The sequence below is a fragment of the Natrix helvetica genome, assembly GCF_964273705.1.
Source record: "Natrix helvetica genome assembly, chromosome: Z".
In the NCBI taxonomy this organism is placed as follows: Eukaryota; Metazoa; Chordata; class Lepidosauria; order Squamata; family Natricidae; genus Natrix; species Natrix helvetica.
The window spans coordinates 89,343,148-89,360,213 of record NC_138554.1 but is presented as its reverse complement, the minus strand read 5'-3'; the positions used below and the strand labels follow the sequence as shown (position 1 = coordinate 89,360,213).

Below are 17,066 nucleotides of genomic sequence, written 5' to 3'. Positions count from 1 at the left end.
TCTCTATAGTTATCTACTTTTCTGAGTATCTGTTGTAAATGAGAATCTTCTAATAAAAAATTATTTCATACAATTGGTTCTTTTGAAATTAATAGAGAAAACTCAATTTCTGACTGATACGTGGCATTTAGCAGTTTAGTATTTTTACACAGGCTAACACAGATGCTCTGATATTTTTTATTTCAGTGTGCTATTAATCATCTAAAATTGAATCTGAATATATTTATTTACTTTAAAAATTATCTTAACATTTCTTTACAAAAATCTGCTGGCACCTGGGATTTCTTCAGTCATTTGGCGTTCATAGCAGCAACCACAGCCAAGAATCTGCTTCAAATAGAACAATATAGGCATAGATGAACGAACTGTCTTTTAAGTTAAAAATAAAGTTGAAGCAGTTTCTACTCCAAGGAGAAGACTATTTGATTGTCCAGAATTCTGCAAGTGCCATTTGTTCATACTGCACTGTTTATGATGAAACAAGGAAAGAATTCCAGAAGCTGTGCTTTTTTGCTTGCCTATTGCTTTGTGCCTTAAAACATTCCAATGGCTTGAAACCAAAACAAATATCACCGCTAGATTTTTGTGGCTTTACTTTAAGCGATCTACAGAATCAATGCAGTTGGCTCCAGAGTTCCAGGTCAACAGTACAAAAAAAAACCTCCAAATCAAAATAGTTCAAAGCATTCATTGGCAGGAAAGAAATACCAACACCGCTTGAAAATAAAGTTTCATTTAAAATGACACAGCTGCTAAATCTAAGAATATGACTCACCTCTACTGTAGGAGTTCAACCAAGTAGGTTTGACATCTGATTATTTATATTAATAGAATCAAAATTTTATATGCTGAGCCAAACCATACCAGTAAGAAATACTTACATACTAGGGTTTTCTTTGAATAGGATTTCAGATTCATATGGGAAATATTGGATTTTTTTATCATGCATTTCAAATACAAATGTTGTCTCAAATTGACATGATTGAAATTCAAAAATATTCAAAGAATGCTACTTTGCATTGGTGTATTTCTTTGATTTTAAAAAAAGAATGAATATAATTTGAATCCAAGATAGCAGACAGACCGGCTGGTCGCTCCTGCCTCTCGACCTGCCACTGCTGCTCTTCTGGGGCGGTGTGACTGTGCAGGAGCTGAGGCCATGAGGGAGAAATGTCTGTCCGGCTCTGGGTAAGAGGCACGTCGGCCGGGAAGTGGTTGCACTCCCTTGGCAGAAATGGTGGGAGTGGGGCTATGCTGGCTTGTTCTCAGTAGCGAGCTGGGGGGGACGACTTCATTGACACTCTTCAGGTTTCCGGCGCATGCATGCACACTAGCCGTCTTCGCACATGCATGTGCACCACAAACCAGAAGATCAGGTGACCAGTGCACATAATGTGCTGAAAACTGGAAGATCGCAGCTGCTCTTCCAGTCTCCGGCATGCCGGCATAGGCACGCTCCCAATTCGATACTCGGTACTGTAAGGTTCACCAACACTGGTATATAGGGCTTCTTGCCTGAGCAGGAGTTGGACTGGAAGACCTCCAAAGTCCCCTCTGTTATTCTGACATGATTGCGCCCATGCACCCTCTCATGGCCAATTGTTCCCAAAACTCTTTGTTGTTTGCAGAAGAGCTGAAGGTTCCTGTGCTGAAAAAGCCCAAAAGATTGCCAAAATGCCGCTGGAAGAAAACTCAGAACAAATCCAACTGGACACAAGTCACAACCACTATTAAGTTGTACATCATGATGGTAAGGGCAGCAAAACATCACTATTTCTCCAGTCTTGTTGCATCCATAGAGTGTCACCTGACATATATTATTGGCAAAAACATCTTTATGATTTTCTCTTCCAGGTATATGTATAAATACTGTTTAAATGACTTTAATGTTATCCTCAAGATAAAAATACATTTTAATATTGGCATAATTTGTTGTTCACTGAGATTCTATGATTCCTTTATAATATATTTTGACTAAAAACAACATGAAATTTTCATCTACTGCGTAGCTGGAAAACTGTGGTCATAAGGCAACTACAACTACCACATGGCCAGTAAGAGACAAAAATGAAAGAAAGAAACCAGCCAACTTTACACACCTGAAGGTAATGTCCTGCTCCGGGATGCGCTCACTTGACTTATATTCTGTTGAAGCAAATGCAGGCATTCTCCCAGGCAACTGAGAGCAGCAGCAGAGGTAGCTTTTAAAAGCAGCAAGTCTTGATCAAAGGCAGAAAGAGGACCAGAACCTGGAAGGGATTCAATGCCTTGCACAAGGTTCTTCTGTTGTCCTTCCACTTGGGCCATAATCTGCAAATATAGTGGATAAGGAAATGTGAGTCCTTTATGAAAAAGTATTAGAAGAGAGATTAATTTCCCAAGTGAATAAACAGAAAATTAGTGTAAGAAAAAAGAATGTAGAAATCACTTAGAACAGAGTAAAGAGAATTACATTACAAAATATCATAGAAGTCAGAGAACTTATCTTAATGGCAACTATGAAAAAGGATTCTTGGTGAAATGATGAAGTAAAAGAGAGAGTGAATGAAGAAAATTATATATAAAAGAATGCTGCAGAAATGAGGATAACAGAAAGTTATATAATGTGAAAATAGGTAAAAGATGGTTACAAAGAATGTACTGAAAAAGAGCAGAAACACTTAAAAAAAGAGAAAGGGCAACTTTGATGGAAATAAAAAGTGCTATGAAATATGTGGTGGAAGTCAAACATGTCCATATTACAATGACTAAAAATAAAAATAAAGATTCATAACGATTTGGGATGAAATAAAGTGAAAAAATGCTAAAAGGACTATTACAAAGATTTTATGACAAATACAATGTTAAACTCCTAAACACTTTGAGAAGATTGAAAAAATAGTATTATAATAAAGAATAGTAAAGACTAGAAAACTGTTAAAATCTGGACATGATTAGTTTATGTATGGAATGGATTGGGCAACCGGTTTAATGAATGTGTACAGACTGCACCTTGGTCTAACAATTGGGAGAATTCTGTTATTAGGTAGCGTAATTAGTTTCTTCATTACCCCTAGAAAGTATTTGTCAGAATCAAAATGTATACAAGGATTATAATTAGATGCATATGGAGTCCAAGAGTGCTATCAAGTACCTTTTATCTGCATATTGTTACAATAAATCCACCTTTCCCAAAATGTCATTGTATTGTTTTTATTGTTCATTTGTGTTAATATTGGTGTTCAGATTTTTAGGGAGTACGTAGTGGATATAAGATTATACTAAGGGCAACTGCCAACACTGTACTACTAAGTAGATAATATGTTTATAAAGCCTGAATTTAAGTAGTCATAATATATAGCTTGGATTTTTGAGAGAGACAATTTAACAACTTTAAATTTTCAAATCCAATTATAAGGTATGATAGCACAAATTATACTTTGATTCTTTTATAAGAAATTATATTAATGGAAAATAGCAAAGACACAAAATTTATATAAAAGAGCATTGCCTTACCCAATCCTTGGTACATTATGTGCTAGGTTTGAAATTCAACTGTTATGTAATGTATCAAATTCATTAAAGTTTTTCCCATTATATTTAAAAATTTACCATCAATAACCTCAATGTTTTGCCTGTTTATGAAGTATTCAAGCCACAATTCCATTAGCAAAAGCTTTCACTGTTGAGGCTTTCCCTTTTTAAAAAATAATTACTATATACATGTTCATTACTTTGCATTGGAAAACAATAATTGCAGTTTGGTTGGGTTTTTTTTCTTTTGAAGTTTGAAAACATAAGGACATTTGAAACAGAATAGGGTTCTGTAATTCTGTAAGTCTGTAATGTAATTCTGTCTCAAAGGCAAAATATTAAATTGAACCCACATTATTCTAGTTTCTTCCTTCATCAAATACTGAACTTTATTATTATAAATGTTTAATACTGAAAGCCAAAGATACAGCTTTTAAAAAATGCAAAATCTGCAGAATTAGGACTTGAATCTTTCACATAACCTGCTAGCTGCCACAATGGGACCCTTTTTCCCTCCAAAAATAATGGGGAAAAAAACACACACACATATACGCACACATGCAAGACCTGTTTTTTTGGTTTTATGACTGCCCACTCTTAACAAGGCAGAGATTTTGTGAAAATGTCCCTAAGATGCACTTGAAACTTCAATTATGTTTAGCAGCCTCAAACACTTCAAAACATTTGCTTTACACAAATCCTCTACCAAATCAACTTAGTAAAAACTAGTAGTTAGCTTTTAAGAATTTCAACCATTAAGACAAATTATTAGTGTTAGATTTTATAGTGTTCTATAGTACTAAGAAGAAAAAAGTCTAAATAAATATGTAACCATGTACTCCAGAGATTATATCACATTTTCACTCATAGAAGAATTTCACATACTTCTCTGACTCCATGAAGCTGGCGGGGATACTCAGGTTTGGTTTTTCGGGCTACCACAGGAGATTTGTGATGTGTAATGGTGATAACTGGTGGGCCACCCTGAGTTACGATTTTTTGAGAACTGAGAGGAGTGGAGTTAGCTGTTCCAAGGGGCAACAAAGTCAAGCTTTTTGCTCGTGAAGTCAGAGTGCTCTAGAAAAATGAGAAAGTTAAAGTAAAATTATATGAAAAATGATGACTAAATAACAAAAAAATATTTGTACTTGTGAAGAAATGAAAGCATTGTTGTTATTTATTTATTTTTCTAAAGTAATATTTTTATCAGTATGGCGTTCAAAATAGTAAAAAAACAAGACATCTAATCCAATAAAATTATCTAAAATTACTGTCAATTAACTGTCAAAAATCTTGTTAAAGAGGAGTCTCGATCTTTTCTGTGACCTCTTGATGAAAAGAATGGAACTTTAGGTCTTTCATGGATTGATGGCCATATAGAGAAAAGTTATTTTCCATACGCTCAGCAAGCACATTTTTGAAAATAAGGATAGCTTTATTTATTTATTGAATTTATATTTCCGCCTATTTGCCCATGGTGACTCAAGGCGGCTTACAGAATATAAAACCACATTTAAAACAATAAAATAACAAAAAGAATCAAATAAATTAATATAGTACAATATAACAATATAACAAAATCACGCCCACCTCCCATCGCCAGCCCCGGCAACAGCAGATCACACAAGCCATTTAATGGCCTCCATCCCACTCTGGGTTCCCCAGGCCCACTGGTAGAACCAGATCTTCAGTGCCTTCCGGAAGAGTATTAGAATGGGGGCCATTCTAATCTCTGGTTAAATAATGTTCCAGAGAGAGGGAGCCACCACGGAGAAGGCCGTTCTTCTGAGTCCCACCAGGTGTACCTCCCTCAAGGATGGGACCTGCAACATTCCCTACTTCCCCACTCTGATAGGTTGGGTAAATGTGAGCAGCAAGAGACGGTACCTTAGATAACCTGGTCCCAAGCTATGAAGGGCTTTAAAGGTGATAACTAGACCTGAATTGCACCCAGAAACAAATCAGCAACCAGTAAAGCTCCTGCAGAAAAGGTGATACATGTGCAAATCTAGGTCTGCACAAAACCATGCAGGCCGCTGCATTTTGCACCAACTGGAGCTTCCGGGTGCTCTTCAAGGGCAGCCCCACGTAGAGCATGTTGCAATAGTCAAGACAGGAAGAAGGCCAAGAAGGCGTCTCGCGATATTAATAGCCAAACAAGCTCATAATGAGAATAAATGATCTCCCAGCTACACAAATCCTAATATGTTTAAAGTTTATGCTAAAATGAATAACTTGAATTCTGAAAACATCTTTTTTTCCTTCTAATTCTATTTTATTCAAAAAATTAGTTAAAATTCAAACACAAGACTTCAGAACAAATTCTTTCAAAGATAGACAAAAAATCCACAAAACAAGACTTTAAAAAACTGCTTTAACATTTTTTAATACACACATATTATCTCCCCTAGTTGAATTCTGATTAATCTATAACAATATTAATTTCTCAGCCTTTGCGAAACAGCCCCCTAAAATCTTTAAACACTAAATCTACTTGCAATACTAAATCTATCTATTTATTAGCCTGATACCTATATACTATATTAATGAGCAAATAGTTAGCAGGAAGAACGAAAATTATAAGACAGGCAAGACTGAAGTTTCAAAACTCTCTGTCAACAAACTGTTACTATTATCAAGTTGAAAATTTACCATGGCATCTTATCTATCACAAATCGTCCCAAAAGATAACAGTGATTTGTCCTAGATCAAATATCCATGTTTATTTCTTAATACCATCTCTTATTGTATTTAATCAGAGAGCAATTGATAAATCCAATCTCCAAAGTTGATCTATCTTCCCCCCAAAATCCAGATGAAATTGTTTTGCAGTTAAATGTGATAAATCCATTTCCCAATCTCCCTAAATCTTCTTAGAGAAAGGTAATTTGTCACTTCTCCACACAGCCAGGTTTTTGCTGTTGTAAACTAATTCAGCTTGAACTTCAGAGAGACATGCCAGATCAACTCAAAAGCTTTAAATCTAGAATTCTAAGTATATAGATGTCTATGTAGATTCTTAATCATCCAGATCATGGTAGTCCCAAAGGGGCTTTTTCAAGAGGCAACTAGACTTTCTGGTTTTCAATGAAGAAATTTCGCTTCTCATCCAGGAAGCGGCTCTGAAGAAGCTTTTTGGATGAGAAGCAAAATGTCTTTAAAGAAAAGCCAGAAAGTCCAAATGCATTTTAAAAAAGCACTAAGAGACTAAGTCTATAGAGTTCATATTTCTTTCCAATGAATCTATTGCTTTAGGATCACATTCCTTTTGTGAGTCTAGAATTTATCTATGGTCAGATGAATCATTCCACAACCATTATCATTTCAACAAACTTTTTTTTAAAAAAGTATTGCATATTACCAATCTTTTTTAAAATGTCAGCCACATTTGCTTGTCTGCAACATAATACTTTATTGCTCTGTGTAACTTGTCAGAGATAGATAACATAACATAGGAATCCTCAGAATGAAAAAATAACTTTAAAAACTAAATATTTCTGGATATTTTGATCAAAAATTAAAATAATTAAAAAGATAAGCTCCAAACATTTTACAAATTAATAAAAATCCAATATAGATGTAAATCAAAGAAAAATACTTTCACTATCCCAAGCGTGGTTTCTTTATAATAAAGCAGAAATTATTCAAGACAACAACATACTGTATTTTTCAGAGTATAAGATGCGCCTTTTCCCCCCTAACAGAGGGAAATGTGGGTGTGTCTTATACAGAGTGTAGCTCCACCCACTGGGCCCAACCTTTTGGCCTCTGTCTCCCAGCAATTTACCTCTTTGCAGCAAAGGGGGAGGGGGCTTGCGGAGGCTTCAATAAACTATAGCAATCCCTGCAGCCTGTAACAGCTGATGATCGGGAGAAATTGAAAGTGAAACTTGCAGTTTGTTCCAGGAGGCAAATTGCTGGGAGGCAGATTTTTTCTTCTTGTGCTAATCAGACTGTTTGCTGCAAGGAGGTAAGTCAACAACTATAAATCCCTATAGAATGTTCAAAATATTAGACTTATTTTTTAAAGACTGCTTTATTATTATTCTAGACAACTTAACAAAATGAAGAAGCTTTTTAAAATAAATGCTTGATCTGAAGAGGCCCAGTGCTATTGTTTTAAAAAGTGCTATTCTTTTAAATAGAATAACTATTCTTCCAGAAAGTACATCAATTTTAACAGCATCTGTTCAAGTATAGTCTGAAATATAACACTACAAACAGTGCATATTGTATGTACTGTTTGTTGCAAGGAGGCAAATTGCTGGGAGGCAGAGACAGATATTTTCCCCTTGTTTTCCTTCCCCAAATCTAGGTGTGTCTTATACTTTGGAGCGTCTTATACTCCGGAAATTATGGTAACTCAAAGGGAAAGAGGGAAAAAAACAGATAAAGTCCAGCAGGGGGTAAAATAAATCAGCATTCAACAAGCTGGTCAACTTTTAAAGATAAAAAATAAAAATAAAACAAAAGCTTCAAAAAGTGAAGTTAAAACCCAAGCATTCTTAAGAAAATGAACTGCTGGGAAGAAAGAGGGAACTGGAATCTTCAAGACTACCCTTCCCAGGTGGGTCCATGGACATCCAAAAGCTATCTTGGGTCATTCCTAAGTATTCCCATTCAAATCCATGAAGCATCTCTGCCAAAAAACCAGTTTTGGCAGCAAAATTGGCAGATCATCGGCAGGAAAAAGAAAAGTTCCTATCATTCAGCAGCCATCTTGGAGAGGAGTCCACCAGTACACATTTTTCAATCTGGAAATAATATGATTCTGGATCATTACCACTTGGCAACCTAGCTACTATATATATTAACTGAAGCTTTCCAAGGTTCTTAAAAGATAACTATTATAAACAGAGCACATGTAGCTATCAAAGTTAATATAATTAAAATATTTGCTGCTACTATTTAACTAAATATAAATGTGGATATGCATTCCTTCCCACTGCCACTATATGGAGATCTGGAAACAGTCAAATATCTCAGATTGCAAACCTGCTTTTCCAAGGAGAATGCAACCCCATTCAAGCAGGCTAAAATTGAATTCCAGATTTTTTTGGGGGGGGGGGTGTTTCAAAAGTATCTCCATCTTATTACGATTTGATTTGTTTGTTTATTCTTATCTACTCCATAAGTAAACTGAGACATGCCAAAGGAATCAACTGTGAGAAAGTAGGGAGCAATATAAATGGCAACAGCTCTAAACCTTCAGATAATAATTCCTGTAGGCATGGAATAATCCAATGGACAAAATGGAATTCTCTGGGCATTCCCAGGTTAATAACTTAAATGCTGAACACCACATTTGCATGACCTTCTAGATATGGCTGACAGAAAGAAAACGTTTTGTACTATATGACATATCTAAATGTGCTGTAGAACAGGAATTTGAAGGCTTCAGAGAAGGTGAAGATGTTGAGTAGGACAGGATTCTGGGATGGATGGATGGATGGATGGATGGATAGATAATACAATGGTCAATGGTTCTCTTATTTTTAATTATTAGTAAAATTTAAAGTAAACAAAATAATTTATGATTTTGAACATTGTTTAAGTTTGAAATAGAATTGTATACAAGTGATAAACATATAATTGCTAAAACATAAATTTTTATTGAGGTGAAACAGAAGAACAAGTGAAAGAATGTATGATAAAGAGGAGTAAAAGTTACAATTAGATACAGATGGGGCCATGGGAAAATATGTGTGGAAAGAACTGAAATTTACACTATGTTATCATCTTAAAGAGAATTTTATAAAATGATGTACTGTTGGTAAATATCACCAAGTTGTCTTGAATATATAAAGACATCTCAAATTCATGTTGGAAATGTCAACAAGAAAGGAACGTTTCACCATGTTTGATGTATGCGAAAAAAGCTAAAAATTTCTGAATTTAAATATATACACTGATGTATGTGACAAACAGTTGGGGAAAAAAATCATGCAACTTTGTTTTTGCACTTAAGCAACTTTACTGTATGTACAAAGATGGAAATATGTAGTACTATTCACAAAGGAGGAATGGTTGGTGAAGACAATGCAACTTGCTGAAAAGATCAAATTGATTTCTTTAATGAAAGAAAATATCCACACAAAGTATTGGCTGGAAATCTTTAGGGACAGCAAAAAAGGAACTTATGATTTTTGGTTTTGGTATGATTTATAGGATAAATTATAGAATGAAGAAAGTTGCAACCACAGAGTAAGAGATAAATTTTAATTGAACCGAAGCTACTTTTTTGTATCTTTTCTTTTCTTTTTCTTTTCTTCCTTTCTTGCATTTTCAGCTTTCTTCTAGTTTGCTTTTTATTTATTTCGCTTACATTATATTAGTTTGTATTAGTTTCCATATTTCTTTTTTAAAAATCTTAAATAGAAAATATATTTAAAATTTTTAAAAAGGGATGAAAATTGGAAACCTTCCAACATTTCAACCAAAAACAACAAAACACCACTGCATAGTGAGATTGTCACATCATACAATCTCCTGAGACCATCTAGAAAACTGCAAAAATAAGCTGCAGCTTTTTAAAATATTGTCTATTTTAGCAGAATACCAGGAGCTTCCTCCACTCCAACAGTGCAGACTTGTCACATTTAAAAACACTGTCTCATAAGATATTTAGAAGCAATTCTATCTAATTGCTTTATAAGCTAATATTATTTAGTATTAGCGTATGGCATTGTTACATTAGCCAGACTACAATGCTATTGCAGATTGCTATTGCTATTGTTTACCAGCTGTTAGGTACACACTTGTATGCTTCCCACAATGCACCACAGGGTTCAGTTTTAATTCAATGGCCCTCATCCAATCAATTATAACACTCAAACTGTAATTCAGGTTTTCCATTGCCATATTTTAAATTGATGTGAGACACTGAACAATATCTTACTTCAAATATCTCTTAACAATATTAGGTTCTATGTGTTTTTGTTGAGAACCACAGAAATTGGAGTAATAAACAAATTCAATTAATAAAATATGAGTTCAGCCTTGGGAAACAAGAAAGTGTGATACAAAAATTAAAATTCTACATTAATACTTTTTGGTATAAAAGGCAGAGAAGGAAAAATGCTGTCTGGCATTCAAAAAGTGGTTTCTATCATTTATGTAACATTTCAGTAAATTGTGTTTAGAGCATTCCTAACCTTGCCTACATCAAAGGGTTGAGATCAATCATCCACATAAAGTTTGAGTCATGTCAAGATATGTGCATATAACAGCACTGCTCTATGAGCTGCACCAGGTGCAATTCAAGGTGCTGATTGGCACCTATAAAAACATACATCACAGGTGTCAAACTCACGTTGTCATGGCTGCTTTATGTGACATATTGGGCCTTTTTTCCCGTTAGCTAAACTGGGTGTTGGCGTGGCCAGTGCGTGATGCATCTAGCCCGCGGGCTGCAATTTTGACAGCTATGCCTTACATGGTTAGAGCAAGTTACCTATAGGAACCATTTGACTCCAATCTTTTCTTTTCATCCCACCAGGTTTGATAAGATGGGTGTGCTCTGAATCTCTTCTATTAAGCAATGACACCTTGCAGAATCCATGATATATGCCGCCTTTGTCATGCAGAACAGTATTTCCCCTGAGATTTGAGATTTCCTGTTGGTCTTTTGCAAGGCTTTAAAGATCTGACTTCATTCTCAAGTATTCGAGCCCCGTTTCTATTAATCTGACTATAAAAATAAAAGGTTTTATTTGGACATCTGGTAATCTGAATATTGATTGTTAGCATCTAACAATCTAAACAATTAAAAATAATAACTACTTTGTTTACTTAAAGTTAGCGGCCTAGAGTTAACTGCTGCATGGTGAGAGACCATATAAATTGTTTAAATAAATACATAAAAGTAAACAGGCACAAGAGATTAATGGAGAAAACAGACAATAATAAAGTGAAAGAGCATTATAATAATCCCTTATGACAAACAAATATAAAATGATGGCATTTTAATATTATTCAGCAATTGAAGCTGCTAAAATGGCATTGATAAAATTAAATGCCTGAACTAATATGAACTGGGAAAAAGGAGAGAGAAAACGGAACACAGTAAATACCATGCTCAGAAAACCTGAGAAAAAGAAATACTAATATCACAGCCCTAGAAAGATTTAAATTAGGTTACAAAAGACCAATGGCCAGCGAGCTCAAAGGAGTTTTAGCTGAAGTAATGCATCCACACTCCCTTCACTGCCCTTTCAACTGTAAACCTGCCAGCTGAAAGTAACTTCCAAGAAAGAATTAAAAGCCGTGATGGTGAACCTATGGCATACGTGCCAGAGGAGGCATACAGAGCCCTCTCTGTGGGCATGCATGCCATTACCAGCTGATCTTCAGGTTTCTGGCACATACTTGCGCTGGCCAGCTGGTCCTTGCGGGCATCAGAGCACTGGAAAATGGCCTGAAAACTGTTTTCAGGGCCACTTTTCAGGCCATTTTACGGGCTGTTTTTTGTGCCTGGAAAAAATAAAAAGTCAAAAAACAGGCATGCGTGCACCAGCCAGCTGGTTTTTGGGTTTCTGGCACACTGGTACGCACATGTACACACGTTCTGGTTTGGGCACTTGGTGCCGATAAGGTTTGCCATTGCTGGCTTAAAGCAAGTATTAGGGTTTTCTTTTTATAAAGAAAAAAAATCTAGTTATTTTAATCTGTGGAACCAGTTCAGTAATAACTGTAACTATTAAGAAATATGACAATTCTTTCTAGAAAGACTATAGGATGTTGAAGTATAAAGATACTAAGACAATCTTAGAACGAAAAGTTATGATCCTTGTACTACATAAGAATTTTATAACCATAGGCATTCCTATAGGCCAGTGATGGCTAACCTTTTTTTCCTTGGGTGCCAAAAGCACACGCACACATGCTGCTGTGCACGCTCACGTGCCTACACCCATCATGCAATGCCCCTCCCATGCGCCCCACCCCCTGCACATCCGCGCCAATGTGCATGCGTGCGCAACCCCCCCACTCATCCCGCAGATGTGTGAGCAACATCCCCCACTTTTGGCCTCACATCCCAAAACAGTGCTGGGGGAAGGGAAAGCCTCCCATCCCAAAACAGTGCTGAAAGGAGGGAAAGCTTCCCTTTTCCCCTTCTCAGAGCTGTTTTGTGAAGGGAGGCTTCTCAAAGCAGTGCTGAGAGAGGAAAAAAAGCCTCCCTTTTCCCCTTCTCAGAGCTGTTTTGTGAAGGGAGGCTTCTCAAAGCAGTGCTGAGAGAGGAAAAAAAGCCTCCCTTTTCCCCTTCTCAGAGCTGTTTTGTGAAGGGAGGCTTCTCAAAGCAGTGCTGAGAGAGGAAAAAAAGCCTCCCTTTTCCCCTTCTCAGAGCTGTTTTGTGAAGGGAGGCTTCTCAAAGCAGTGCTGAGAGAGGAAAAAAAGCCTCCCTTTTCCCCTTCTCAGTGCTGTTTTGCCGGGTTTGCTGTTTACTTCTGGGTTGCCTGTAGGGCCATTTTTCGCACTCCAGAGGCTTCAGGGAAGCCTCCTGAAGACTTCAGAGCGAGAAAACGGCTCAACATGCAAACCGGAAGTCCGTTCCCAAAGTTCCGGTTCGCACATTGGGTGGTTTTTTGCCCTCCGGAGGCTTCCGCGTTGGGTGGTTTTTTTGCCCACTATCTGTTCAATTTAATCCTGCAGATCAGGCATGCTGCAAATCCTGTCAGTCAAGGAGTGTTCTGGACCTTTTTTACAATAGCTCTGTACCAGTGGTGGGTTCCTACCAGTATAACTGTACCGGTACGCCCATACCGTTAGCAGAAATTGGGTGTACATTTGCATACCCGTAGACCTGTACGGTCCCTCCCCTGGCCTGCCCCACTTGCTCCCCCCATCTGCCCAGTCACTGCTCTCTCTCTCTCTCTCACCCCATCTGTTCGCACCATGCTTGTCCTGCCCACCCACTTCTTTTGCTGGAGATGAGGACTCGGTTGTTGGAAGAAGTCCAAGTTCATTCTCTCTGACAGCCGCCTCGTGTGCAATGGGGTGGGGAGAAACCCATGCATTAGAGAGGGGAGAAGGCCGTCCCTAGCAGAAAATTCGGCCTTCTCCCCGCTCTAATGCATGGATTTCTCCCCACCCCATTGCACACGAGGCGGCTGTCAGAGAGAACGAACTCGGGGCTTCTTCCAACAGTCGAGGAAGGAACAGGAGCTGAGGACTTGGCTGTTGGAAGAAGCCCTGAGTTTGTTCTCTTCGACAGCCACTTCGTGTGCAATGGGGAGGGGAGAAATCCAAGCATTAGAGGGGTGAGACTGCCGAGCTTCTGCTAGGGACACCCTTCTCCCCACTCTAATGCATGGATTTCTCCCAAAAGAGGCGGCTGTCAAAGAGAACAAAGCCGCTGTTTCGGGCTGAGAAGTGATGGCTCTGAGGGGCTCTCCCCAGATGGCACCTGAGGCCACCTTGCCTCCTTCTGCCACACAGAAAAAAGAGCAGCTCCACTCTCGCACTCTTCCCACTGATGCTGCTCAACTTGAAACATGAGGATCGTGAAGGAAAGTGTTTTCAGGCCAAGAAGCAGCAGCAGAGAGAGCAGAGACCTCCTGAGCTGTGGGAAGCGGCTGCCAGCGATGCTGTCAGGGTGAAGACATTGCGAGCGGAGAAATCTTGGCCTCCTCTGGAGCCGCCAAATGCTCGCAACCTCCTGACACCCACCGAGCCTCCTCCCACCGCAGACGCGAGGATCATGAAGAAAAGAGCTTTTAGGTGGCAGCGCCTTTCGCACGCACTGTTTTTTGATCCTCTGCCTGAAAATGCTTCCTCCATAATCGTCACCTTTCAGGCAGATCTCATCAGAAGAAAAGAGAAGATGTTTCTGCAGTGGGAGGAGGTTGGAGACTCCTTCCTCACCTTATTTCAGGCCAAGAAGCGACACCTCTGAGGGTCCCCAGATGGCACCTGAGGTCATCTCGCCTCCTTCTGGCCCACGGAAAAAAAGAGCAGCTCCATTCTCCTCTCTCACTTTCCACAGCCTATGTGCTATTCAGGGGGTGGGGGAAAATGTTCTTCAGCTGCCCCTCCAAGAGGACCACCACATATCCTCCAAGGGTGGGAGGCTGAAGGGGAGATCATAGGTGAAGAGCGCAAAGGGGTTTTGGCAGCACAAGAGAAAGACTTCAAAGTCAATGGAGGTGGTGTGTGGCTGGTGTGCCTTGGTCTGACTTTCCCCGGGTGCAAAATGCTTAAAAGAATAAAGTTTCAGGGTTTTTTGGGGGGGAGTTGTGAAGGATTAGGTGTGTGAGAGAGGGGGGGGGGAGAGAAAGAAAAAGAAAGATCCATATCCATCCATACAAAAAAAAAGCAAATGAAAACAAAGTAACAAAATCCAGCTGCCATAACTGCAACTGTAAATAGCAAAAAGTAGAACAACATTTTTTTACAACTTTGAAAATATATCCAGAGAGATCAAAACGGCTTTAAGACGCAACTTAAGTGTTTGGTCAATTAAACAAAATAGGTGTTAGATGGACCTGTTTAGAGAGTACATTGGTCTGTCACCAACAAGGCCCCCCTCATTAATGAGTTGATCTCAGAGGGGGAGCTAGACCTTGCAGGGATAACGGAGACCTGGCTGGGCCACGAGGGTGGTTTACCCCTCGTGGAAATGTGCCCACCGGGTTTCCGTGCATTTCATCAGCCTCGGGCCCTGGGTAAGGGTGGAGGGGTGGCGGTGGTTATGCGGGAATGTTTAGAGCCGAGGGAGTTCACTGTTCCTCAGATACCCGGGTGTGAGTCCCTTGGTGTGAACTGGGGCCCAGGGAGGCAGTGGGGCTTGCTGATTGTATACTTGGCTCCTCGCTATGCATCAGCAGCCCTGCCCGAGCTCCTCGAGCTAATCTCAGCGACGGCAGTTGAGACTCCCAGACTTTTGGTCATGGGGGACTTTAACTTGCCGTCGATGGGAGCGGCTTCCGAGGTGGCCCGGGAGTTCATGGCTTCCATGACGGCCATGGACCTGACCCAATTAGTGCAGGGCCCCACTCACGAAGGGGGCCATACACTGGACCTCATTTTTGTATCTGAACAGTGGACGAGTGATCTGGGAATAGGGGATTTAGTTATCACGCCCCTGTCATGGTCAGACCACTCATCCCTCCGGCTGGACTTCCCTGGCGCTATCCCCCACCGCGAGGAGGCGGAACCAGACTCTATAAACTGGTACCGCCCCAGGCACCTGATGGAATCTGATAGATTCCAGACGGAGCTTGGGCCAATTCCTGTAGCCTTGTCCCGCTCCCGCTCCGAGGACCTAGTGATTGCCTGGAATAGGGCGACGACTGGGGCCTTGGACCGGGTTGCGCCTTTGCGACCTCTCCTGCGGCATCGACCCACCCGGGCTCCTTGGTTCACTGAGGAGCTTAGGGTGATGAAGCGCCACAGGAGACGTCTAGAGAGCAGGTGGAGGTCCTCACGCTCCGAATCTGACCGAACACAGGTAAGAGCCTATTTGCGGACTTACCTTGTGGCAATAAGAGCGGCCAAACGTAGACATTGTGCTGCTCTTATTGCGTCCGCGGATAACCGCCCTGCCGCCCTGTTTAGGGTGACTCGCTCCCTTCTATCGCAGAGGGTGCGGGAGACACCCTTACAGGGTAGAGCAGAGGAGTTTGGGGAATATCTTCAGGACAAAATCGATCAGATCCGGAGCGGGTGGACCTCCGTCAGTGGACCAGACGAGCCGCCAACAGCGAGTCTTGAGAGACCACTCTGGGAGGAGTTTGACTCTGTTGCCCCCGAGGATTTGGACAGGTTGCGTGGACGGCTGCGACCCACCACTTGTTTAACGGACCCGTGCCCCTCCTGGCTGGTACTGGCAGCCTGGGAGGTAACACGAGGCTGGCTCCTGGGCCTGGTGAGCGCATCATTGGGTGAGGGTTACTTACCAACCGCCTTGAAAGAGGCGGTGGTGAGACCCTTGCTCAAGAGGCCTTCACTCGACCCAATGGAGCTAGCTAACTATCGTCCAGTCTCCAACCTTCCCTTCGTGGCGAAGGTTGTTGAGAATGTGGTGGCGCAGCAGCTCCCGCGACACCTAGACGAATCCGATTATCTAGACCCACGCCAGTCCGGCTTCCGACCCGGGCACAGCACCGAGACAGCCTTGGTCGCGTTGGTCGATGATCTCTGGAGGGCCAGAGATAGGGGTTGCTCCTCTATCCTGGTCCTATTAGACCTCTCGGCGGCTTTTGATACCATCGACCATGGTATCCTATTGCGCCGGTTGGAGGGGATGGGAGTCGGAGGCACCGTTTTGCGGTGGTTCGGCTCCTACCTCTCTGACCGGAAGCAATGTGTGTTGACAGGGGGACAGAGGTCGTCCCTGAGGCCACTCACTTGTGGGGTGCCACAGGGGTCGGTCCTCTCGCCTCTCCTGTTCAACGCATATGTGAAGCCGCTGGGTGAGATCATCCGTGGTTTTGGGGTTGAATACCACCTCTACGCTGATGATACTCAGCTGTATATTTCAACCCCAAACCACCCCAACGAGGCTGTCGAAGTGATGTCCCGGTGTTTGGAGGCCGTCGGGGTCTGGATGGGGG

At 40.5% G+C, this 17,066-nt stretch overlaps 1 protein-coding gene across 1 annotated transcript in view; it reads right to left on the bottom strand.

Moving 5' to 3' along the window:
• OSBPL10 (oxysterol binding protein like 10) overlaps positions 1 to 17,066 on the bottom strand; it is an 86,369-nt gene that overhangs the window by 33,220 nt on the left and 36,083 nt on the right. Inside the window, exons 5-6 of the mRNA XM_081932314.1 lie at positions 4,399 to 4,590; positions 2,100 to 2,310 (exon numbers count right to left, since the gene is read on the bottom strand). Of these exons, the coding sequence (XP_081788440.1) occupies positions 2,100 to 2,310; positions 4,399 to 4,590 (403 nt within the window). The remainder of the gene's footprint in view (positions 1 to 2,099; positions 2,311 to 4,398; positions 4,591 to 17,066) is intronic.